Source organism: Macaca thibetana, chromosome 16 (genome assembly GCF_024542745.1).
Source record: "Macaca thibetana thibetana isolate TM-01 chromosome 16, ASM2454274v1, whole genome shotgun sequence".
Classification (NCBI taxonomy): domain Eukaryota; kingdom Metazoa; phylum Chordata; class Mammalia; order Primates; family Cercopithecidae; genus Macaca; species Macaca thibetana.
Window position 1 is genome coordinate 24,518,202 of NC_065593.1, and position 26,622 is coordinate 24,544,823.

The 26,622-nt window shown below is 40.3% G+C and overlaps 2 protein-coding genes across 4 annotated transcripts in view; one reads left to right on the forward strand and one right to left on the reverse strand.

Annotated features, from left to right (window-relative positions):
- Positions 1-26,622, reverse strand: part of SSH2 (slingshot protein phosphatase 2) — a 306,380-nt gene that overhangs the window by 159,076 nt on the left and 120,682 nt on the right. For all 3 annotated transcript variants that reach the window (XM_050763298.1, XM_050763296.1, XM_050763302.1), the window contains one exon: positions 12,136-12,179. In XM_050763298.1, the coding sequence (XP_050619255.1) occupies positions 12,136-12,179 (44 nt within the window). The remainder of the gene's footprint in view (positions 1-12,135; positions 12,180-26,622) is intronic.
- Positions 1-26,622, forward strand: part of NSRP1 (nuclear speckle splicing regulatory protein 1) — a 554,990-nt gene that overhangs the window by 146,531 nt on the left and 381,837 nt on the right. The gene's annotated exons all lie outside the window — the stretch shown is intronic.

Sequence of the window (26,622 nt, forward strand, 5' to 3'; positions counted from 1 at the left end):
CTGACAAGGTACCACAGAAATCTGGAAGAAAAATTTAGCTGCAAATTAGTAACAGTGCCACTGAGAAACCATCTTTTATATAAGGACATGCCCTAATCCTGTGTTTTTTGTTTTTTTTTTTTGAGATGGAGTCTCGCTCTGTCGCCCTGGCTGGAGTGCAATGGCACAGTCTTGGCTCACTGCAACCTCCACCTCCTGGGTTCAAGCGATTCTCCTGCCTTAGCCTATCGAGTAACTGGGACTACAGGTGTGTGCCACCACGTCTGGCCAGTTTTTGTATTTTTAGTAGAGACAGGGTTTCCATTATGTTGGCCAGGCTGATCTCGAACTACTGACCTCGTGATCCGCCTGCCTCAGCTTCCCAAAGTGCTGGGATTACAGGTGTAAGCCACGGTGCCCGGCCCAATTTTTCTTTTCTTTTCCTTTTCTCTTCTCTCTCTTTCTCTCTTTCTTTCTTTAACAGAGCCTCGCTTTGTCGCCCAGGCTGGGGTACAGTGGCAAAATCTCAATCTCGGCTCACTGCAACCTCTGCCTCCCAGGTTCAAGCAATTCTCCTGCCTCAGCCTCCAGAATAGCTAGGATTACAGGCGCGCATCACCATGCCTGGCTAATTTTTGTATTTTTAGTAGAGATGGGGTTTCACCATGTTGGCCAGGCTTGTCTTGAACTCCTGACCTCCGGTAATCTGCCTGCCTTGGCCTCCCAAATCCCATGTCCGGGATTATAGGCATGAGCCACCATGCCGGCCCTATGTTTTCTTTTAACTGCCTTTAAACTATTTCTACTTGAATATTGTCCTGTTGTTTCACATATCCAAAGGCAAACTCTTCATATGGCTTCTGACAGAGTTCCCTTTTTTAACTAATATTATTTGTAGTACAGTAATCAATATTCTTCTATTCCTGTTCATTCACTAAGCATTTACTGAGTGCCAACTACATGCTAATTGGATACCCAAGTAAAAGACATAAACCCTGTCCTCATGCTGCTCTCACACAGGAACTAGCTATTTGCCTGAATAACTGCAACAGCTTCCTTGATAGTTTTCTTGCCTCCCCTCCCCTCATGCTGTATAATACTGCCAGACTCCTTCTGGCAGTCATGTTATACATTTTTTCTTTTGTGTATGTGTGTGAGACCAAAGTTTTGTTATTACTCAAATCAGTCTCCCTGAAAACTTGAGGATCAGAGTTGTTTTTTGTTTTTGTTTTTTTTCTGAGACGGAGTCTCACTCTGTTGCCCAGGCTGGAGTGCAGTGGTGCAATCTCGGCTCACTGCGACCTCTGCTTCCTGGGTTCAAGCGATTCTCCTGCCTCTGCCTCCTGAGTAGCTGGGATTACAGGCATGTGCCACCATGTCTGGCTAATTTTTGTATTTTTAGTAGAGACAGGCTTTCACCATGTTGGCCAGGCTGGTCTGGAACCCCTGACCTCAGTTGATCCTCCCATCTTGGCCTTCCAAAGTGCTGTGATTACAGGCATGAGCCACCGTGCCTGGCCTGGATCAGAGTTTTGGTATAAAGGATAATTTGTTGGGTAGGGGACCATTGAATTGGGAGTGCTGATTGATTGGCTCAGAGATAAAATCATAGGGAGTTGAATTTGTTCTCTTATGCTGAGTCAGTTCCTGAGTGGGGACCATAGAACTGGTTGGCAGGTCCACGTGGGGTCATCTGGTTGTCAGAAATGGAAAAACCTTATGTATTAGTCAGGGTTCTCTAGAGGGACAGAACTCTACATAAATATATTTATATGAGAGTTTTTTAAGTATTAACTTAAAGGTCCCACAATAGGCCATCTGCAAGCTGAGGAGCAAGGAGAGCCAGTCCGAGTCCCAAAACGGAAGAACTGAAGAACCTGGAGTCCAATGTTTGAGGGCAGGACGCATCCAGCATGGGAGAAAGATGTAGGCTGGGAGGCTAGACCAGTCTGTCCTTTTTATGTCTTTCTGCCTGCTTTATATTTGCTGGCATCTGATTAGATTGTGCCCACCAGATTAAGGGTGGATCTGCCTTTCCCAGCCCACTGACTCAAATGTTAATCTCTTTTGCAACACCCTCACAGACAGACCCAGGATCAATACTTTGTATTCTTCAATCCAATCAAGTTGACACTGAGGATTAACCATCACACCTGAAAAGGCATCTCAAAAGGCTGATCTTAGGTTCACAATAGTGATGTTACCTTTAAGAGTAATTGGGGGCTGGACACAGTGGCTCATGCCTGCAATCCTAACACTTTGGGAGGCCAAGGTGGGCGGATCACCTGAGGTCAGGATTTCGAGACCAGCCTGGCCAACATGGTTAAACCCCGTCTCTACTAAAAATAAATATAAGCTGGGCATGGTGGCATGCACCTGTAATCCCAGCTACTCAGGAGGCCAAGGCAGAAGAATCGCGTGAACCTGAGATGGAGGTTGCAATGAGCCAAGATCGTGCCATTGCATTCCAGCCTGGGCAACAGACCAAGATTCCGTCTCAAAAAAAAAAAAAAAGTAATTGGGGGCCGAGGCAGCTGAATCACTTGAGGTCAGGATACAAAAATTAGCTGGGTGTGGTGATGGGCGCCTGTAATCCTAGCTTCTTGGGAGGCTGAGACAGGAGAATCACTTGAATCCAGGAGGCGGAGGTTGCAGTGAGCCGAGATTGCACCCCAGCCTGGGTGACAGAGTGAGACTCCATCTCAAAAATAAAATAAAATAAAATAAAATAAAAAAATAAATAATTGGGGAAGTTGTGAATCTTATGACCTCCTAAATAATGGCTGGTAATATTTAGAATTAGTTATGTCATTCTTCTACACATAGATCTATCAAATCGAACTCCTCTGCTTTTAAGGTATACACAGTTACCTTGTTACTGTCCTAAAACACATTAGCGCCTATTTTCAGAGTTTTGATGATATCCTTCCATTCTCCCCACTCTCCTATGTTTGGAATGCTACCCTTTTCTTCTCTTCTCCTATCTAAATCCCATTCATTCATCATGACTCAGCTCTTCCAAGAGGTTTTATAAGACTTCTCTGGCCCACATTGCTTTTTTCCTCTCCTCTGCTGCAAATTTTATTTTCATTGCTATCTTTGAAACAACTGGGGAAAAGACCAAATTTTCTTTTTGTTTTGTTCTTATTTTGCTTAATTTTTCCCTCATAAAGACCAAATTTTCCAAGGTAAAGATTTTTTTCAGCAGATAGTGAGTAATTTTTTATGTCCATGAAAGACTAAAGAGGAAGAAACTAGGCTTAAAAATAGGGGAGGGTTTCAGCTGAACATGAAAAATAATTTCTTCATTTTCAGAGTAATTAAAAAATAAAAAGTATAATATATGTATTGCTTGAATTGAGAGAAGAAATGTAAAACTCCTTTATACAATTCTTATCTTGGGGTTGGCACACACAAGAATGAAATAATTCTACTATAATTAAAATTAAATTAAGATCTCAAAGTACTTTATTTCCTACCATACCTATTCACTATTCTCCTTAAAAAAGGTGTCCTGAGATTGCAAAGATACATTTCAGTGCAATCTTGTTCATTTTTATTTATCATTTTATAATTGTAATAGGTTGACCCATATGAGACAGCTGTTTACAGTTAATATGGTTGAATGTTGGCGTTTCATGTTTTTTTTTATTTTTTGTTTTTGAGACGGAGTCTTACTCTGTCGCCCAGGCTCTGGAGTGCAGTGTTACCATCTCTGCTCACTGCAACCTCTGCCTTCCGGGTTCAAGCGATTCTCCTGCCTCAGCCTCCTGAGTAGCTGGGATTACAGGCGCATGCCACCACGCTTAACTAATTTTTGTATTTTTAGTAGGGACGGGGTTTCGCCATGTTGACCAGGCTGGTCTCGAACTTGTAACCTCGTGATCCGCCCGCCTCGGCCTCCCAAAGTGCTAGGATTACAGGCGCGAGCCACCGCGCCCAGCCGGTTTACTTTTATAGTTATCTTCCTGGCTATTCCCCAGTCAGCAAAGTGGGTCATCACACAAGAAAAAGCTGAGTCCATAAATATGCAAAAGAAATACTGGCATCACATTTGATCCATTTATCTTTTCACAGACAGGTTGGAAAGGTTCCCTGGCAAAACTCCAGCCAGCCTGCATACTGGGGTGGAGCTTCGGGAAGTTCGCACAATTTGCATGGGGCGGAGCCTGGCCCCTCCTCTTCCTTTGTGAAACCAGGGATTCAAACTGCAAGGCAGGAAGCGAACCAGCAGGAATTCTAGCCTTGCAGAAAGTCCCTGTTCACCCTTTGTTTTCCTTTTTGCCCCATAAATCCCATTATTCTCACCCTTTAATCGTCTGTGAGACAAAATTTTTGTGGCCATGGGACAAAGACCCCGTCTTTAGCTGAACTAAGGAAAAGTTCTGCAACAACAGTTAATGATATAAAACATGATTTTCTGTAATTATGTTATCTTTTTATGCCTGTCTTCTGAGAAAAAAAAAAATATTGCTGGAGTTTAAATATCACAAAAAGGTGGCCAGCCATGGTGGCTCACACTTGTAATCCCAGCACTTTGGGAGGCTGAGGCAGGAGGATCACTTGAGCCCAGCAGTTTGAGACCAGCCTAGGCAACATAGGGAGACCCTGTCTCTACAAAAATAACAGAAAATATTAGCTGGGCATAGTGTTGCATGCCTCCTACTTGGGAGGCTCAAGTGGGAGGACTGACTGAGCCCGTTACTGTATCGCTGCACTCCAGGCTGGGTGGCAGAGCAACACCCTGTCTCAATCAATCAATCACAAAAAGGGGCTAGTATGGCATAAATACATTGTTTCTTAATTCTGGTAAAATAAACATAAAAATTCCATCCTAACCACTTTTAAGTGTACAGTTCATTGGCATTAAGTACATTCACAATGTTGTGCAATCACCACCACTATCCATTTCTAGAACTTTCTTCATCTTCCAAAACTGAACCTCCGTACCCACTAGGCAGTAACTTCCCACCCCATCCCCCAGTCACCATTATTCTGTCCGCATGAATTTGATTATTCTAGGTATCTCATGTAAGTGGAATCATACAGTATTTGTCTTTTTGTGATTGGCTTATTTCACTTAGCTTAATGTCCTCATTTTTACCCATGTTGTGGCATGTCAGAATTTCCTTTTTAAAGGCTGAATAATATTCCATTGCACATATAATACCTCATTTTGTTTATTCATTCCCCATTGATGAACGCTTGGATTGCTTCCATCTTTTGGCTATTGTGAATAGTGTTGCTATTAACAGGGGTATATGAATCTCTTGAGACCCTGCTTTCAATTCTTTTAGGTATCTACCCAGGAGTCCAGAAGTGGATTTGCTGGATCATATGATCATATTCTATTTTTAATTTTTTGAGGAATCACCATACTATTTTCCATTGCAGCTATGCCATTTTACATTCCTACCAATAGTGTACAAGGCTTCCAATTTCTCCATGTCCTCACCAATGCTTTATTTTGATAGTGGCCATCCTAATGGTTATGAGGTAGTATATCTCACTGTGGTTTCGATTTGCACTTCCTTAATGATTAGTGATTTTGAGTTTTTTAAAAATTATTATTAGAGACAGGGTCTTGTACTGTTACCCAGGCTGGAGTGCAGTGGAACCTTCTTAGCTCACCACAGCCTTTAATTCCTGGACTCAAGCAATCTTCTCACCTCAACATTCTGAGTAGCTGGGACAGGTGTATGACACCACACCTGGCTACATTTTTTTATCTTTTGTAGAGATGGAGTCTTGCCGTGCTTCCCAGGCTGGTCTCAAACTCCTGGGCTCAAGAAATCCTCCCTTCTCAGCCTCCCAAGTGCTGGAATTCCAGGCATGAGTCACTGCATTCAGCCTTGAGCATCTTTTCATATGCTTATTGCTTATTTGTTTATCTGCTTTGGAGAAATGTCTATTCAAGTTCTTTTCTATTTTTTTAATTGGGTTGTATGATGGTTAATTTTATGTGTCAACCATCAACCTGACTGGGCCACAGGATGTCCAGTATTTGGTTAAATATTATTCTCAGCTTATCTGTGAGGGTATTTCTGGATAATATTAACCTTTGAATCAGTAGACTGGGTAAAGCAGACTGTCCTCTCCAGTGCGGGTAGGCCTCACTCAATCTATTGAAGGCCTGAATAGAACAAAAGGCTGAATAAGGGAGAAGCCACTCCTTCTGCCTTTGTTTTTTTTTTTTTTTTTTTTTTTTTTTTTTTTTTTGAGGCGGAGTCTCGCTCTGTCTCCCGGGCTGGAGTGCGGTGGCCGGATCTCAGCTCACTGCAAGCTCCGCCCCCCGGGTTCCCGCCATTCTCCTGCCTCAGCCTCCCGAGTAGCTGGGACTACAGGCGCCCGCCACCTCGCCCGGCTAGTTTTTTGTATTTTTTAGTAGAGACGGGGTTTCACCATGTTCACCAGGTTGGTCTCGATCTCCTGACCTCGTGATCCACCCGTCTCGGCCTCCCAAAGTGCTGGGATTACAGGCTTGAGCCACCGCGCCCGGCCTCCTTCTGCCTTTGAGCAAGGACACTGGTCTTCTATTTTCGGACTCAGACTTGGACTCAACGAATGGTGGACTGAGCCACCATTGGCTCTCCTAGTTCTTAAGTCTTTGGACTTGGACTGGAACTATCTCTATGAGACACCCTTTTTGGTTCTATTTATCTAGAGAATCCTGTCTAATACAGATATTGGTAATGAAAAATGGGGTGCTGAGGCTTTGAAACTGGGTAATGGGTAGATGCCAGAAGAATTTTGAGGTGCATGCTAGAAAAAGTCAAGACTGCCATGAAGGGACTGCTAAAGGTAATTCTGGTGAGGGCTCAGAAAGGATAGAGGAGATCTGGAGAAAATACTTCCATCTTCTTAGAGAATACATAAAGAACCACGAACAGAATGTTGGTAGAAATATGGATGGAAAAGCCCATTCTAACGAAGACTCAGATGGAAACAAGAAACATATTAGTGGACAATGGAGAAAAGGCAGTCCTTGTTATAAAGTGGCAAAGAACGGGCTGGATTGTGTTTGTGTTCTAGTATTGTGTGGAAGGTAGAACTTGCAACAATGGAATTGGACATTCAGCTACAGTGGTTTCTAAGCAAAGTGGTGAAGGAGTGGTTTGACTCCTTCTGGCTGCTATAATAAAATGCAAAAAGAGAGAAATGAATTGCAGAAGGAATTGTTAAGCAAAAGGGAACCAGAACTTACTTGGAACATTCTCGGCCTGTGCATATTGCAAAAAATGAGAAAGCATGTTTGGAAGGGAACACCAACAGTGGGGCTGACTGACCATATAAGGATGGTAGTGTTGGTGTGAACCACAGGCCTAATCAGCCATCTCAATAGAAGCCAGGATAGAGAAGGGATTATGCAAACAGAAATACTGCAAGCTAGGATTAAGGGAAACAGAGAAAATGAAATGGAATAAAGGAAGACTGTGACTATGCATTATCCTTCAAGAAAGGGGAAGAAAGATCCCCAAAGGCAATTCAGTGATGATCATCAGGGCTTCTACTCTCATCACACCCACCATGGGTGGGGATCAGGGAGCAAGGCTGTCTTCACTTCAGTTTCAAAGGCTAGGACCACTGCCCAGCAGAGTTGTGTGGGCAGGGCTTTTGTAGAGAGACCTGTGGATGGCACTCCACTGAGCTGAAGGGGCAGGACCACCACATGAAGCAATGAGGGTGACACTGCCACTCAAGTGCATCTGGAGAGCAGAGCATCAACCAAGGAGGATTATTCTCAAGTCTTAAGACCTAATAGGATTTGCCTTGCTAAGTTTTAAACTTATTTGGGACCTATCACTCCTACTTTCCTTCTGATTTCTCCCTTTTGAGATAGGAATATCTATCCTATGCTTACCTCACCATGGTATTTTGGAAGTGCTTAACTTACCTGATTTCACAGGTTTGCAGCTGGCGAGGAATGCTGGCTCAGAATGAATCATTCTTGGTCTTACCCATATCTGATTTAGATGATATTTAGATAAAACTTTGGACTTTAGGCTTCAGAATTGATGCTGGAATGTTTTGTCTTTTAAGGATGTTGAGATGGAATGAATATATTTTGTATATGAGAACATGAATTTTGTGGGTTCCCGGGCAAAATATTATGGACTTAATGTCTGTGCCCCCTGCTAATTCATATGTTGAAGCCCTATCCTCGAAAGTGATGGTATTTGGAGGCAAGGCCTTTGGGAGGTAGTTAGGGTTAGATGAGGTCATGATGGTGAGTCCCCTGTGACATGTCCTTATAAGAATAGGAAGAGACCAGAACATGCTCTCTCTCTCTTTCTCCCCACCAAGTAAGAACACTGAGAGAAGGTGGCTGTCTGTAAGTGTGGAAGAACACCCGCACATGAACATGCCGGCACCTTGATCTTAGATTTCCCAGCCTCCTAGGACTGTGAGAAATAAATGCCTATTGTTTCAGCCACCCAGTCTAGGTATTTTGTTATAGTGGACTGACTAGTCAACTGACTTTGTTGAGTTGTAGGAGTTCTTTATATCCATATTCTGGATATTAACCCCTTATGATTTGCAAATATTTTCTTCCATTCCATGGGTTGCCTTTTCACTCTGTTGATAGTGTCTTTTGATGCACAGAAGTTTGAAATTTTGATGTAGTCTAATTTATCTATTTTTGTAGTTATGATTGTTATCTGTGAACAAAGCCATCATAGTTTGGTCTAATTGTACTGAAAGATTTCTTTTTTTTTTGAGACAGAGTCTTGCTCTGTTGCCCAGGCTGGAGTGCAGTGGCGCAATCTCAGCTCACTGCAACATCTGCCTCCCGAGTTCCAGTGATTCTCCTGCCTCAATCTCCTGAATAGCTAGGATTACAGGCACATGCCACCACACTCAGCTAATTTTTGTATTTTTACTAGAGACAGGGTTTCTCCATGTTGGCCAGGCTGGTCTCAAACTTCTGACCTCAGGTGATCCACCTGCCATGGCCTCCCAAAGTGCTGGGATTACAGGTGTGGGCCACTGCGCCTGGTCTGAAAGATTATTTTTATGACTTTGTCGATAAATGGCATTTGGTTAAAATAAGATTATTATTGGCCGGGCGTGGTGGCTCAAGCCTGTAATCCTAGCACTTTGGGAGGCCGAGACAGGTGGATCACGAGGTCAAGAGATCGAGACCATCCTGGCTAACACGGTGAAACCCCGTCTCTACTAAAAAATACAAAAAACTAGCCGGGTAAGGTGGCGGGTGTCTGTAGTCCCAGCTACTCGGGAGGCTGAGGCAGGAGAATGGCGTAAACCCGGGAGGCGGAACTTGCAGTGAGCTGAGATCCAGCCACTGCACTCCAGCCTGGGCGACAGAGCAAGACTCCGTATCAACAACAACAACAACAACAAAAAAGATTATTATTATTATTACTATTTTTATTTTTGAGACGTAGTTTTGTTCTGTTGCCCAGGCTGGAGTGCAGTGGCTCAATCTCAGCTCACTGCAACCTCCACCTCCAGGATTCAACCAATTCTCCTGCCTCAGACTCCTGAGTAGCTGGACTACAGGCATGAACCACCACACCCGGCTAATTTTTTGTATTTTTAGCAGAGATGGGGTTTCACCATGTTGGCCAGGCTGGTCTTGAACTCCTTACCTCATGTGATCCGTCTGCCCTGGCCTCCCAAAATGCTGGGATTGCAGGCATGAGCCACTGCCCCCGGCCGAAATAATAGATTATTAATGCAATGTCTTTTTTGTTACCTGGAACTGGCCTTTAATTTTAATGATATGCTGTTTACTATTTAATTTCCTACTACAAGCTACATTTGAACCCACAAACTGACCAGATGAGTTTGGGCACACTTAATGAAACGATTCAATGCTGGTTTATTTTGTGGTAAGTGATGGAGAACTCCAAACAATCTGTAGCAGTCAAACATACAAAAATCAATCTCTTACCATATAGCTACGAGGGGCATTCAACTGGCAGGTAAGATAAGTTTCTTTGCTCTGAGTCAGACTAAAGCCTTTAGATTTAGAAATAGCTTGGCAAACACACTAAATATAAGACATTACAACAGATTAGCAAATTTTGATTTTTTAATAGTTGCTACTAGGTTTTCTTCATTTCTTATTTCTATAAGTAATCCTTTTCTTGTGAAAAAAAGAAGCCTGCAAAAACCCTCTGCTGGTCAAAGTGACAAAGTATTGCCAAAAACTTTAAAAACAGGTCTTTATGGTTCTTCTTCTTTTTTTTTTTGTAAGACAGAGTCTCGCTCTGTTGGCCAGACTGGAGTGCAGTGGTGCGATCTCTGCTCACTGCAACCTCCATCTCCTGGGTTCAAGTGATTCTCTTGCCTCAGCCTCCTGAGTAGCTGGGATTACAGGCATGCATCACCACGCCTGGCTAATTTTTTTTGTATTTTTAGTAAAGATGGGGTTTTACCACGTTGGTCAGGCTGTTCTCAGACTCCTGGCCTCCCAAAGTGCTGGGATTACAGGTGTGAGCCACCGTGCCCGGACTTTATAGTTCTTAATAGCTTGACAATTCAGTACTGTGAATAACAGAATAGACTTCCATTGCCTCATCATTAGGTAATTTTTTTGGAACAACAGTATTCCAGTGGATATTGAGTCAATATGTAAAGCTTGAAATTGACCCAGAGAGCTTTAAATCTGACCTCCTAGAAAATATAAGAATTCTTTTTTCATTCTAATGGGAATATGATTATGATGCCTCTGGTACACATTCAGTTAAAATTTATTTTGGGTTTCTATCTCCTTAGCCCTATGCAAAAGAATGACACTTCTCTTTGCTAAAGACACTGAGAAATTAAGCTTTAAGCCCAAAATTTATGTGATAACCAAGTCAGGAAAAATACTGCCAATAATCTCAGTTACTGATGAAAAGGAACTATTTTTATATTAAGTTATAGTTTACAAGAAGGAGGTATATATCAACAAACACCTGATAATATAATAATAATAATAATTTGTTTGTTTGTTTGTTTTGAGACGGAATCTCGCTCTGTTGCCCAGGCTGGAGTGTAGTGGCATGATCTCAGCTCACTGCAAGCTTCGCCTCCTGGGTTCCCGCCCATTCTCCTGCCTCAGCCTCCTGAGTAGCTGGGACTACAGGCGCCCACCACCATGCCCAGCTTATTTTTTGTATTTTTAGTAGAGACGGGGTTTCACCATGTTAGCCAGGATGGTCTCGATCTCCTGACCTCGTGATCCACCTGTCTCGGCCTCCCAAAGTGCTGGGATTACAGGCGTGAGCCACTGCGCCCGGCCTGATAATTATTAAAGAAGCATTCCCTTTAGCCAGCTTCTTCACAATGAGCATGCTTATTGTATCCTTTCTCTGTATCATCTAGAATGGCTCATTTGAGTTCAGAGGATACAAGTTTGGTAACATTGAAATGACCATCTAGAACTTACCAGACCTGTTTCTTGTGGGAGGGAGTTACTTTCAAAAACCCCGTAAAGGAGATAAAATAAATGTTATTTTATACTTCCTAGATTTCTCTCACAATTGTTTTCTTTTAATGTCAGTGGGTACTGGCACCCTTCTAACAACATGCCCACTATTCCATGAGGGGGGGTAAAAAGGTTTCACTGCATTTTAAAAGATTGGGTATGTTACTCAGTATACCCTTTGTATAAAAACAAAGTCAAATATTTACCAATCTGCAATAATTGCCAAAATTTGTCAAACATGAATGAAAAACACAAGTACAAAACTGAAGGCTGAAATGTTCTTCAGTTGATATTTTCCTAAAAGGTAAGGAAAATTTGCTTTTTTATTACCCTAAGATAATTCCTTGGATGCTTGGGTGAAAACTGAGCCAAAATTGACCTTTCTGCCTCTTTTTAAACCAGTGTACCATTTTAAAATCTTTCTGAGTCAGTAACTGGATTCCTAAAGCAATCACTCCCACTCTTTCTTTTTCAAAAGAGAGGAGGGTCCTGATACGTTGTCTCGAACTTCTGGCCTTAAGCAATCCCAAGTAGCTGGAATTACAGGCACAAGCCACCATGCCCAGCTGCAATCTGGTTTTTTGAGAGACCAAGGAAGCATGCTGGAAAACAAGGATAAGCTAATCTGATAATACTGAAAAAGAATTAGAGAAAAAACAATAACTACTACAAAAATATCCTATAACAAAAATGCTGTAGGATATAATAAACAAACATACCTCCTGGGCTGTGACCGGCATTCTTCCTCCCCACTGTCTGCCTCCTGTATAGACAGAAAATGAAAAAAAAAAAAAAATTAAAACCTGAGGTTTCATATCATAATATCACTAGTACAATTTTACTAAGTTTCACATGTTGTATACTTGAACTAAATTACTCATGTTGTATACTTGAACTAAATTCTCGTCATAAAAAGTGACTTCAACTAACCCAGGAGGTTGATGTCAATAGAACTTATTCCTGGAGGTAACTTCAACAATAGTCCATGAACAAATTCCATTGACAATGAAGTGCTACTCATTAAAATAATTACCTCTGAAAACCAACTAAACATGTTATTTTACTGTTATGCTACTTCAGCTTCAAAATGAGTGGGCATTCTGACTACCACCAATAAATCTCATCAAGATAACCTATTAATGATTCTGATCCCCAAAGAACAACCTAAACAATGAACACCACTTAAAAGAGAGTGCTCATGATCAAATCACCATCAACATCAACATAATGGCTACCACTTATTGAGTACTTACAATGTGCTAGGCACTGTGTTCATCAACTTAAGTACATTACTCTACTTATTCCTTATAAACCCAGAAGGTTGATGGTACCAATTATTTTTAACTTATTCAAATACACACAATAACATAGGATAAATCAATGTGATATAAAAGCACTGACGGTTAATGACCCACCCAGGGATGCCAAACAATGACAACAACAAAAAGCACTGAATCATAGTTCAATTACAATATTTATTTCTTCTTAGTGTGGCACATAAAGTAATAGAAAGTCTTGTAACTTATGGCAACTTAGACTCAATGAATATTTTACAGATGAAGAAGCAAAAGGGAAATAAGTTGTCCAGGGAGACTCATGTGGTGAAGAATTAAAATGAAAAAATATTGACTCCCAACTAGCTGAAAAAGCTTATCATTTACCTCTCCCTGCCCTGGGTTGAAAATTGGTGTATGTTATGATATTATACAGATCTTCACAGAGGCAAGAATATTGACATGAAGGAAAAGTGAGGAAAAATGGAGAGGCTTTTTCTTTAAATTTGCTCCCTGACAATTTGTATTTGTTCTCTCATCACTTTTGCCCTATCTGGTAAACACAGAACTATTAGGTAGAAGGAGAAAAATAATCTCAGAGAATATGTGTACTGTCTGCCAACAAGCCACCTGCATTTTCATTTATGAAGCCATCCTCATCTACCTTTATATCATTCGGCCTCCATTCCTGGGCAGCCAAGGCTAGCCCTATAACTTTAATTCCCATGTTACTTTCATTATTGATTTCAAACATGTCTTTCTCTCTCTCTCTTTTTTTTTTTTTCCCCCACAAAGGAAGAACAAAACAAAGATTCTGCTCCCAGAGGGAGTACAGGTAGAAAGTGTCATAGTGTATTACACTCTTTGCATATAAGAGAGAGGTTTTAGGTTAGAAAGGTATGCCCTGTAGAGACTGAAAAAAGGTTTAAAATGGGAAAGAACTATCTCTAGAATCAATAATCAGAACCTGGAAAGTTTGCAAGAATGAAAATGAAAAGACTCAGATAAACAAATGTAAATGTTAGATTTTTGTGCCCAAAGGAACTGTAATAAATAGATATGATTTCCTGGAATATCATTTAACAAAGAGTGCTTCAGTATTGTTATTATTAATATATCTCAAATTATAATGTAGTCTTCTCACATTTTTTCCTTTTTTTTTTTTTAATTTTTTTAAAAGATGTTGTCTTGCTCTGTCGCCCAGGCTGGAGCGCAGTGGTGTGATCTCGGCTCACTGCAACCTCCACCTCCCTGGTTCAAGCAATTTTCCAGTCTCAGCCTCCCAAGTAGCTGGGACTACAGGTGCCCGCCACCACACCTGGCTAATTTTTGTATTTTTTAGTAGAGACGGGGTTTGGCCATATTGGCCAGGCTGGTCTCAAACTCCTGACCTCAGGTGATCCACCCCCCCTTGGCCTCCCAAAGTGCTGGGATTACAGGAGTGAGCCACCGCACCTGGCCACATTATTTTTTAATTGTCCTAAATATTATATAAGAATATGCTTAACATACAAGTTATGAGGTACAATAAAATGAGAACCTATGAACACGATTCCACCTAAGAGCTATAAGAATACCAACACTGTTGCTTCTACCTGTCTGCCTCTTATCTCCCATTCCTCTTTCTATTATGTGACTACTGTCCCAAAGTTTATACTTTTTTTGTTTCTACCTCATTTTATTATTTAAAAAATTTCAAACATAAAATTGAAAGATCTTATAGCAAACTTGTATATCTACCATCTAGATTGTATATATTTTCTATACTTTTTTTTTTTTTGACAGAGTCTCGCTCTGTTGTCCAGGCTGGAGTGCAGTGGTGCAATCTCAGTTCACTGCAACCTCCACCTCCCGGGTTCAAGTGCTTCTCCATTCTCCACTTCCTGAGTAGCTAGGATTACAGGCATGTGCCACCATGGCCTGGCTAATTTTTGTATTTTTAGTAGAGACGGGCTTTCTCCATGTTGGCCAGGCTGGTCTCGAACTCCTGACCTCAGGTGATCCGCCCACCTTGGCTTCCCATGGCCTGGGATTACAGGCGTGAGCCACCATGCTCAGCCAATATTTTCTATACTTTTTAAAAAAATCATATGTTTATTCATCTCTCTTTCCATCTATCAGTCCATCTTATTTTTTGGATGTGTTTCGATGTAAGTTACTGATATCAGTACATGTGCTTTTAAATGCATAATAATTAATTAGAATTCAGTTTTTCTTTACAGTTTTTTCCTTTCCTTTTTTGTTTAGAGATAAGGTCTTGCTCTGTCACTTGGGCTACAGTGCAGTAGCATTATCATAGCTCACTGCAGCCTCAAACTCCTGGGTTCAAGCAATTCTCCTGCCTCAACCTCCTGAGTAGCTAGGACTACAGGAGCACACTGCCATGCCTAGCTAATTTTGTTTTTTATTTTTAAATTTTTGTAGAGACGGGGTCTCACTATGCTGTTCAGGTTGGTCTCAAACTTCTGGCCTCAACCTGTCTTCCTGCCTTGACCTTCAGAGTGCTGGGATTACAGGCATGAGCCACCGGCACCTGGCCAGTTTTTTTTTTTTTTTTTTTAAGGTAAAATTTATATACAATGAAATATACAATCTTAAGTGCCCCATTTAATGAGTTTTGATAAATGTATGTGTCTACGTAATTCAAACTGCTATCAAGAAATGGAACATTTCCATCACCTCAGAAATTTTTCTCATAGCCATTCCCAGTCAAAATGTGGCACCACCCACTCCTCAGGCAATCCTGTTTTGATTTTCCACCACAGATTTTTGCCATAAAAATTTAGTACACAGGATATGATTCCATTGTTCATTAAATGGGATTATATACTATGTACTACTTTATGGGAGGATTTTTGAAAAACATTCAGCATAATGTTTTTGAGATTTATCCCATGGTGTTGTATAAAATAGCAGTTCATTCCTTTTTATCACTAAGGATTCCATCACATGAATATACTAGTTCATTTATTCATTCTCTTATTGATGGGTACATTTGGGATATTTGAGTTTTTGCCTATCATGAATAAAGTTATTAGCCAGACATGGTGGTGCTTGCCTGTCATCCCAGCACTTTGGGAGGCTGAGGCAGGAGGATCACTTGAAGCTAGGAGTTTGAGGCCAGTCTGGGCAAAATAGCGTCTCTACCAAAAAAATAAAATAATTAGCCAGACATGGCACCTGTAGTCCTACACTGGAGCCTGAGGTGGGAGGATTGGTTGAGCCCAGGAGTTTGAGGCTGCAGTGAGCTATGATCACGCCACTGCATTCCAACCTGGGTGACAGAGTGAGACTCTAACATTAAATAAATAATGCTATTATGTGAATATTCTTTTGTGAAGTTTTTTTGGGGGGCAGTTGACATATGCTTTTATTTCTTTTGGGTCACAAGACAGATGCATGTATAGTTTTATATAAAATTGCCAGGACTTCTCCCAAAGCATTTACACCACTTTATACCCTCATCAACAATGCGTGAGAGCTGTAACTTTAATTGGCAATTATTTTCCCCTATGGTTATTGTTTTCTAGGTTCTCAGAAACCTTTGCCTACCCTCTAGTCATGAACATAGTCTATCATATTTTCTTTCTTTCTTTTTTGAGACAGTCTCGTTCTGTTGCCCAGGCTGGAGTGTAGTGGCGCGATCTCGGCTCACTGCATCCTCTGCCTCCTGGGTTCAAGTGATTCTCCTGCCTCAGCCTCCCAAGTAGCTGAGATTACAGGCGTGTACCACTGTGCCTGGCTAATTTTTGTAGTTTTAGTAGAGGTGGGGTTTCACCATATTGGCCAGGGTGGTCACGAACTCCTGAACTCTTGATCTGCCCGCCTCAGCCTCCCAAAGTGCTGGGATTACAGGCGTTAGCCACCGTGTCCGACTCAATCTTTTATATTTTAAAGAATGTTTCTTTAAAGAATATCAATAGGTCATATTTTTGGCATATTTAAATTTGTACAGAAAGAACATCATAACCATTATGATTATTATCGTTATGCATATTACATAACCTCATTGAGTGTTTCTTCTACACTAACACTGTTCTACCAACATGTGAGATGGCTATTATAATTATCCCATTTTAGGAATGAGGAAATTGAGATACAAACTGGTTATTGCTTTTTGCCCACAGACAGCATTTGAATCTTATTTTATCTATTATGACAATCTTTGCCATTAACTGTAGTGTTTAGTACATTAACATTTAATACAATTTTTGATATTGTTAGATTTGTGTCTACCATGTTACTATTTATTTTCTGTTTGTCCCCTGTATTTGTATTCCTCTCTTCTTCCTTTTCTGCCTTCTTTGGTATTATTTGAATATTTTTTAGAATTTTGTTTTAACTTGCCTATTGGGTCTACCTCTTTGCATTATTTATTCCCTTGTTTTTTAAAAAATTACATATGCCTGTATTCTTAAACAATGTATTACCATTTTTGATTGTTTGAGGGCTTAAAAACTGTGTTATACTGTGTATAGTTTTCTCAATATGCTTTTTAAAAACTAAATATCATGCTTAAAAGATTCATCTACTTATTCATATAGCTATAGTTCACTCATTTTTGATGGGGTAAAATTCGAATATATCATAGTTTATCCATTCTATTTACACAGACTAGATTGTTTCTATTTTTTTGGTGACATACAAGAATGCTATCAGCATTCTTTTTTTTTTTTTTTTTTTTTGAGACGGAGTCTTGCTCTGTCACGCTATCAGCATTCTTGTATCTGTCTTTTGGTGTACATGCAAAATATATCAACAGTATATATACCTATGAGTGAAACTGCAGGGTCATAGAGTAAATAAAGGTTCAACTTTACAAGATAGTACCAAATTATTTTCCAAAGTGGTTGTACTGATTTATACTCTCACCAGAAAGAGTAAGAGTTTTAGTTGATCTAAATTCTAGCCAACACTTAGGATCATCAGATGTTTTCCATTTTTGCCAATCTAATGTTATATCTCATTATGGTCTTAATTTGCTTTGTGTTGAGATTAACTAATGAGGTTGGGCATCCTTTCATATGTTTATGGGCTACTACTAGTTTCATATCCTTGCCCTTATTTCTAAAATAAGCACACCAAAAGAGGGATAATTCAAATTATTTTCAGTTTTTTGGTGGATTTTCTACCTATGAGAATTGTGATGAGAATATGTGGATAAGTAAAAAGCAAAAACACCCTTGATGCTTTCTTATAGGGCACAAGCAGCCAAAACCAGTTATGTTTACAGGGGTGAACTACATTTATTGAGTACTAGTATGGGCTAGGTACTTTAGATGTTGTTTCACTGAATGGGTACCACACCCTATGGGACTTATTCAAGGTCATAAATGGTGGAGTCAGGATTTGAACGTGGGTCTATCTTTCTGCTATAATCAGCTGCATCTAAACTAAGAATCTTACTTTGATACTTATACCCGAAGATGGCAATTCGGAGGGAGCTGAAGAAGGAATATCTTTTTTCATGGCTTATAATAAAGTAATATCCTTTGCATCTTTCCTCTATGACTTCTACACTTTAAAGTAGTGCCAGAAGTGTAGAAAATTCCTTTGTCTCCCCAAAAAAGCAAATCAGAACAGTGTTTTTCATACAAGATCCCCAAATATTTTTTTCTTTATGTTTCAATAGCCAGCCAAATGAATAATTTGCTTTCCCTTCTGTTTACTTCGAAAAAGAAACTTGAGGGAAAAAAACCTCAGCATATCAAGGCATTGTAGGTCTTAGGGTGAAATGGATTTAAAAGGAATGAAAAAAATGTTCAATTATGTTAATTTCAGCAGAATTCACTGCCAAAAAAGCAAAGATACAACATTTCTTATTTAATAAGAGTAACTATCAGGTAATGCAGTTATCTTGAACAGTAGCATTCAAATGGTAGCCAAAGGTGGAATGCTTACCATTCTATTTTAACAAGTGCAGAAACCAGATATAACCATCTTCCTTGTCAAGTAACTTCACACATTGTTACTGAAAAATGCCAAACAGTCAGCCTGTTCAAAACATTGGAAATTACCAGGAGAAAAGTGTAGAGACAGCTCTTAGTTTCTTAGTGAACAGAATACTTTCTGATACATAGGAGAATATCTAATTAATTAAATGACTAAATACATGTTTGTTGGCTTTTTTATGATCTAATTTCCAAGAGCCCTATTGTTAAATAGCTTTTAAAGAGTATAATTACTTCTTATGTTCTTAAGAAAAAATTGACCTAGAAAAAGTATTACATTTAATTTTACGGTGTTCAGGAACCATTAAGTCTTTTTTTCTTTTCTTTTCTTTTTTTTTTTTTTTTGAGATGGAGTCTCACTCTGTCACCCAGGCTGGAGTGCAGTGGTGTGATCTCGGCTCACTGCACCCTCTGCCTCCTGGGTTCAAGCGATTCTCCTACCTCAGCCTCCCGAGTAGCTGGGATTACAGATGTCTGCCACCATGCCCTGTAATTTTTGTATTTTTAGTAAAGATGGGGTTTTGCCATGTTGGCCAGGCTGGTCTCGAACTCCTGACCTCAAGTGATCTGCCTATCTCAGTCTCCCAAAGTGCTGGGATTACAGGCATGAGCCAACATGCCTGACTCCATTAAGTATTAATTGAAAGATTAAAGCATTCTTATTAATGTGTTTACTACCTCATCAAAAAAACAGGTCACTAAATAAAATATGTCTGGAAAATACAGAAGCACCCAAGTAATATTTGCTGAGACACAGGCTTGGCGGAGGGAGATGCTGCCAGCCTTGAACACTGGGCTAGCAGAGTGTTAAGCAATATTTTCCCAAATCTTATTCAAGATTCTTTACACTTTCTATTTGCTCCAATCCAAGCCGTCTCATTTATCATTCTCCAAATGTACCAGTTGACTTCCCTTGTTCATGCTGTTGTATCAACCTAGAAAGCCCCTCTCCCCTCTCCTATATTCTTTTCCAGCCTTCAAAGCTAGTTTCAAACACTAGTAGTTTGTGACATTTCTTTTTTCTTTTTCTTTTTTTTTTCTTTTTTTTTGAGACGGAGTCTCGCTCGCTCTCCCAGGCTGGAGTGCAGTGGCGCGATCTCGGCTCACTGCAAGCTCCGCCTCCCGGGTTCACGCCATTCTCCTGCCTCAGCCTCCTGAGTAGCTGGGACTACAGGCGCCCACCACCACGCCTGGCTAATTTTTTGTATTTTTAGTAGAGATGGGGTTTCACCGTGTTAGCCAGGATGGCCTCGATCTCCAGACCTCATGATCCGCCCACCTCGGCCTCCCAAAGTGCTGGGATTACAGGTGTGGGCCACCGCGCCCGGCCTGTGACATTTCTTTTATCACCTGACTGATGCTCTCTGTCTCCCTCCAAACCTAACGGTTACTGCGCATCATTTTTGTAGTACTACCAATTCTGTTTCTGGGTCACAACTGCGTACTTGTTTTATCTCCCATCATCAGATTGTAATCTCCTTAAGGGCAGGAACCATGCCTCATTGCCCTTAGCATCTCACTCTGTGTTTGGCACAATGCCCTATGTGCAGATGGAATTCAATAAAGAGTCGAATGAGTGACTGGAGCAGCTAACTAATGCCATGTGAACGCTTGAAGCTAACTAGCTATACATTTTCTGCTAGTAAGGACTCTATGCCAGTTACATTTTAGCCTTTCCAGGTTAAAAGAATGGTTTTTGTTGCTCAGGAGTCGCCTGTGGCTAAGTTCTGGCAATACTTTAATACCTTACCCAAAGGCTTTCCTTTTGCTTAAGCAGACAAAATCATTTACTTGCTCTCAATTTTTAAAAAATACTTTTTTTTTTTGAAAGATGAGATCTCGCTATGTTGCCGAGGCTGGTCTTGAACTTCTGGCTTTAAGCAATCCTCCTGCTTCAGCCTCCCAAAGTGCTGGGATTACAGGTGTGAGCCACTGCACCCAGCCCACCTGCTCTCAATTATATATTCATTCATTCTCATTCATTCATTCATTCATTCATTCATTCATTCGACATTCATTGACTACCTATTATGTTTCAGATACTAGGCACCAGGAAATGAAAGTAAGCACAACTGTCCTTAAACAGTTCATATTGTAGTGGGGGAGACAGTTCCATAAAACAGAAATTATAACGATATGTCATTTAGGCCTACAGCAGAAGGACATACAAAATGTTATAGACGCAACAGAGGAGGAAGTGACTAACTGTGATGTTGGGAAATCCTTCACAGTTATTTTTTTTTGGCTGGGCTTGAACTAGTGGGTTTTTGTCAGATGGAAAATAAGAGTATTGGCCAGGCATGGTGGCTTATGCCTGTAATCTCAGCACTTTGGAAGGCCAAGGTAGAAGAATCCCTTGAGGCAGGAGTTTGAGACCAGTCTGGGCCACATAGCGAAACACCGTCTCTACAAAAAAATAAAAATAAAAAAAAAAAGTAAGTAAGAGTATTTCAGGGAGAAGAACAGACAAAAGAGCTGAAAACTGTAAATGAATGACAGTCTGATAAATTTGGGGAAGAGCAGCTGTGCATTTTTGAAGCAAAGGTATAGGTATTGGGGGTTAAGGCTATCAAGTAATATTAGTGTTTGAGTCTATAATGATGGAAATTCCAAGATAACAGTTCTATGATCAGAAAAGATGGTTGTGAATTGTCAATTCACTGGATATCAGATTATCCATCAGTTACCTCAGCCTTTGGAAATAAATGAATAGTAGGAGGTATCTATCAGACAGGAAAAAGGAATCTAGTAGTCTTTCTAAGAGACAGTATGTGCTTTGAAACTGGAAGAGATAATGCCATGCTTCTGGCTTTTGAAAAAAGTGGATATAAAACACACAGGCTTGAGGAGGAATAAAGGCACCAGGCCTGCCACTTGGCTACTTGAAAGAGAAGGCTTAGATCCACTGCTAGAAACAGAGGAAAAACAGCTGTTTGAGTTATTTATTGCTTTATAACAAATTACTGCTTTATTATATTTCATGATTTTATGGGTCAGAAATTCAAGCAGCACTTAGCTGGGTGATTCTTTAGTTCTACATGGTATTGCTAGGGGTCATTCAGTGCTATTCAGGTGATATTTAGTTAGCACATGAGCTGGCATGGAAGATCTAAGCAGCTTCATTCATATGTCTAATGTCATAGCCTAGATGGGTGGAAAGCTGGGCTCAACTGGAAATGTCAACTGGAATGTCTAAACATGATTTCTAATTTATCTTGGGCTTCCTCAAAGCATGGTATCCTCAGGGTTGGTCTTCTTGAATAATGGCTCAGGGCTCCAAAAGGGCTAGTCCTCCTAAAGGCTAGGCTCAGAGCTGGCATAATGTCATTTCTGCCACACTTCATTGGTGTACCAAAAAAGTCCAACACAGATTCAAGGAATTTGTGAGAGGAATTAGATTCCCCTCGCGCAATGGGAGAAGTAGCAAGAATTTGTAGCCATCTTTAATCAACCCTATCAACCCTGGTGATTAACTGAATAGGTGGAAAAAATGAACAGGAAAGAAAAACAGGTAGTTAATGATAGTGAATGAAGTAGAGCTCCTAAAGGCTAGGGCCATAGAGCTATTTAGGAGGGTAAGGCAGCTAACTCTTAGGTCAGTGCAAAGTGGACTGAAGGCCATATGGATATTTTTACAGGCTAATGTCTATAAAGAAGTGTTCTCCTTATTGAGAGGCTAAGGACAAGAAAGGATATGCAAGTGTGGCAGTAAAGACACACAGTATGGTCCAAGACCAGAGTGTATACCTAGGCACTCATAATCTGAGAAAGCTGGTTTGGAAAAGGCTCAGACATGATCACATCAGGAGTTCCCATATAATCTGACCTTGTTTTAAAGTCTAATTTAGATCAAGATATATACTATTGGCTGGAATCAGGAATCATATATTCAATTTAATCATATTTTATAGAGACATGACATGCATTAAAGTAAAAATAAGAAAGTCAGAGGATTCTGGAATACTTACAATTAAAATCAAAGTCACATTATGCTTATTAATGTTATGACAGGGTTTAAGAAACCTTAAATAAATAAACTTTCTTCCCTATAATTTTCAAGCAATAGAAAACCTCTGTGAGACACCTGCTATTTCTCTAGTGTTTCTTTCAAACTCCTTTAAAATACAAATACGTGTGAATCACAGTCGGGATGGTCAGCAATGAAAAAGCGAGCTTGATTAGAATTTTGCTGAAATAGCTTTGATTCTAAAGAACGAAAAGTCCTTGGATAACAGCTAATTTAAGAGACATCACAGTCCAGTCAATGCCCTATAGAAAATCGGAGCTCTGGATGTGAAACTGTTACTGGATGTCTTTTGTCTTCAATCCTTATTCCACTTTTTAAAAAGTTATTTAATGTGTGTACTTGTGACAATTTCAGAGTTGTTATACAGTCTTTTCTATCACTAGAGATCAAATTCACTGGTTTTAGAAAGCAACAAGTCTTTGTCGTCGTTGTTGTTTTGTTTTTTTGAGCCAGGGTCACGCTCTGTTGCCCAGGCTGGAATGCAAAGGCACGATCGTAGCTCACTATAACCTCAAATTCCTGGGTTAAGCGTTCTCCTGCCTCAGCCTTCATGAGTTCACAAGTAGCCAGGACTATAGGTGTACACCACCACATCTGGATTTTTTTTTTGGGGGGGAAGAAATGAGGTCTAAGTTGCCCAGGTTGGTCTCAAACTCTTGGCTTCAAGTGATCCTCCCACCTCGGCCTGCCAAAGTGCTAGGGCTACAGGTACGAGCTACCACACCTGGTCATAAAAGGCAACAAGTGTTCTGAACCTGTCACATCTGACAGGCATGCAATATGGAAACTTCACAAGTCACTGGTTACCTCTGGGTTCCTTTTAGAACTTTTTTGGTAACAAAAAGCTCCAGGCCTCATGTCTATAAATGACTATTACTATTATTATTATAATTTTTAGATAGAGTCTCGCTCTGTCGCCTAGGCTGGAGAGCAGCGGCATGATCTCGGCTCACTGCAAGCTCTGCCTTCTGGGTTCACGTCATTTTCCTGCCTCAGCCTCCCGAGTATTTGGGACTACAGGCGCCCACCACCACGCCCAGCTAATTTTTTGTATTTTTTAGTAGAGACGGGGTTTCACTGTGTTAGCTGGGATGGTCTTGAACTCCTGACCTCATGATCCGCTCGCCTCAGCCTCCCAAAGTGCTGGGATTACAGGTGTGAGCCACTGTGCCCGGCCCTCATGCCTATAAATTCTTATTCTTTAGCTCTGACATTGGTCCACTGGTGTGCTGGAGCTGGCTAGGTTGTTAGATAACAATTGTTACATTTTTAGGAACCTTGTGAGACACATTGGTAGCCAAGGCAGATGTGTTTATCAGCAAAATCAGCAAATGCTACACATAAGCCCCTGCTTAGAAAACAGGCTTTTAAACATTTACCAGCATACAACAAGTTGTGGGGCCTGGGAATCAGTACATTAAAAAAGCTCTGTAGATAACTGATAAGCAGTTAAGACTGTAAACCTTTGGCTTAAAGGTTTGGAGAAACAACATCAAAAAGCCCAGGGTACACATAGCCTCTACCTACTCAAGGTACCTGTGCTAGGTAACTAAGGAGAGCAGTATGATTATAGAAACTCAGCTCTCAAAAAAAAAAAAAAAAAAAAAAAAAAAAAAAAAAGTACCTTCCTAGACTGTAAGCTCTGTAGAGCAGGACTATGTTTTTATAGTGCTAAGCATACAGAAGATGTTCAGTAGATATTAGACAAATTAATAAATGTAGTCCAAGATTTCACAACCAGTAAGTCGGATAACCAGAAATAAACTAAGGCTAATTTCACTATATTTTGTACTTTTTTCCTCCGTTAAGTTATTAGTCATATACTTGGTTTGCCAATCCAGGATGAGTGCTTAAATATGGGGCAGACAGCATGCGGCACCCATCATAAGATAGTAAGAAGACTCTGCCTCTGTGTCATTCTCTTGTTTGCCAGAACCAGAAAAGTCAACAGTCTCTTCATGATTATTGTCTCATGTGAACCACCCTGGAATGAATGCCACGTAGGTATGATTACAGCCTTATTTTTCAGTTGATGAATCTGCCTCACGGAAGTGAGAAAATTTGCTCAAAGTAACCTAAGAGTACACAGCCAAGCCAGGATTCTGTCTGAAAAGATCAAATACACCTTCTGCCAGAACAGGTTGCTCCTCTTGTATTAAAGGAATGCTCCAGACTCTGCTCCCTTCTATTCAGGTGAAATTCCAGATCCCACTTTCTGAAGACCCCACACTTGGTCCATTTCCTTCATTATAGCCTGAGCCCTCAAGATGGACATAGAGTCTTATGTTCAGCCAAGGCATACTGATACAGCTGTACTAACTTAAAATATTGAAATAGTGGCTGCCTGGAGCCCCTCTAAGTATGTCACGATCCAGCAACAACCAGGTAAATGCCTAGTGCAGCAGGGGACTTCCAAATTTTGCTCCCATCTTTTCTGATTGGTTGATGGCTATACCATACTAGTTGTGAAATATTTTGAGTATCTCCTCCTCTACTTATAGCCACATTGCTTCTGTTCTCTAAACTTTGGTTTAAAACTCTTTAACTGTGATCTTAGCTTCACCTTGGGGATCCTGCCTGTATGCCACTTTTGCCTATATATGTTTTCTTGTTTGTCTGTCCTACCAGCTATACTAATTGCTTAGCCTGGCTTCTGGTTTTAGCACCAGGCCTCTGCTACACATGATTACCATGCTTCCACAAGAAACTTAAACAATAAGAGGCACTCACAACACTTGGAAGAGGCTAAATAAAATCCATCTGTTTTTTTCTTGTAGCATTAAACATTCTAATTGTTCATGGATATAAAGAACAAGAGGACTAACCAAGGTTACAAACGGAAACATTATCTAGAAATAAGGACGAAGAACATGTAAAAAAGGATAATGAAGCAACGCCGATTACTTAACAAATACTCCTAAATGAACAGCATAATTTTCTCAAACTTTCTAAAATCACTTTCAAACTACAAAGTAGGGAAATACAGTTAGTGGCCCAAGTAAAAAAGAAATTAGAATATTTAAGATGTAGGTATACTGCCAAGACAGTTTTCATTAGGGGGAAATGAATTGTTACTATGTTAATATTTTAATATTTATATTTAAATCTAGACAATTAGCTTTTCAGCTATCAATAGAGGAAAAGAGTCAGCATATTGAATATCTCTGAACAGCAAATAATCAATATACTCACTGAAAGCTGCTGGAGTCTACAGGGGACACAGAAAAGTGTGAAACAGTACCATACTGAAGGAGGTCATCTGCCTGAAGGGGTAAGGCTGTTTTATCTGAAAAGTTGATCCAAAATATACAGTATAAATGTATGGCACAGGAAGTACATGTCACAGGAATTCAGAATAGATATGAAGAAAAGGGAAGAGCAGTAGAAATACATTTGACACCTTGGAGTGGCAGTGAACTGACTAGCTGAGTTGAAACCCAGAGCTTTCCTTAAGGTAGGCTGCAAAGATAAGCTGCAGGAGACAGGACCCTGAACCTGATGCTATGAGCCAGCCAGGGAAGGTATTTATTAGTATCTTAGAAAATTATAAATATGTTGTTTTCATGGCAATTTTTTTTTTTTAAGGAAACAGACTACAATTTGGAAAGCCAATGGAGAAAAGTTAGGTAGTTTTTCTAAAGCCAGTGACACTGGTTAACTTAACTATGGGCCTCCACTAGAGGGCAGACGAGTCAAAGCTTACACTGTGGTTGAGAAAGCAGTGCATTCATAGAAAATTCCAAGAGAAAATTATTTTGTTTAAAGACCATTTCAGTGCCTTCAAACTTGGACAGTCTTTAGCTAGCAGATCAGTCTTTCACATAAAATCTTTCTGTGGTATAACATGTTTCTTTTTTTTGTTCTGTTTTTGAGACGGAGTCTCGCTCTTGTCACCCAGGCTGGAGTGTGGTGGCACAATCTTGGCTCACTACAACTTCCGCCTCCCAAGTTCAA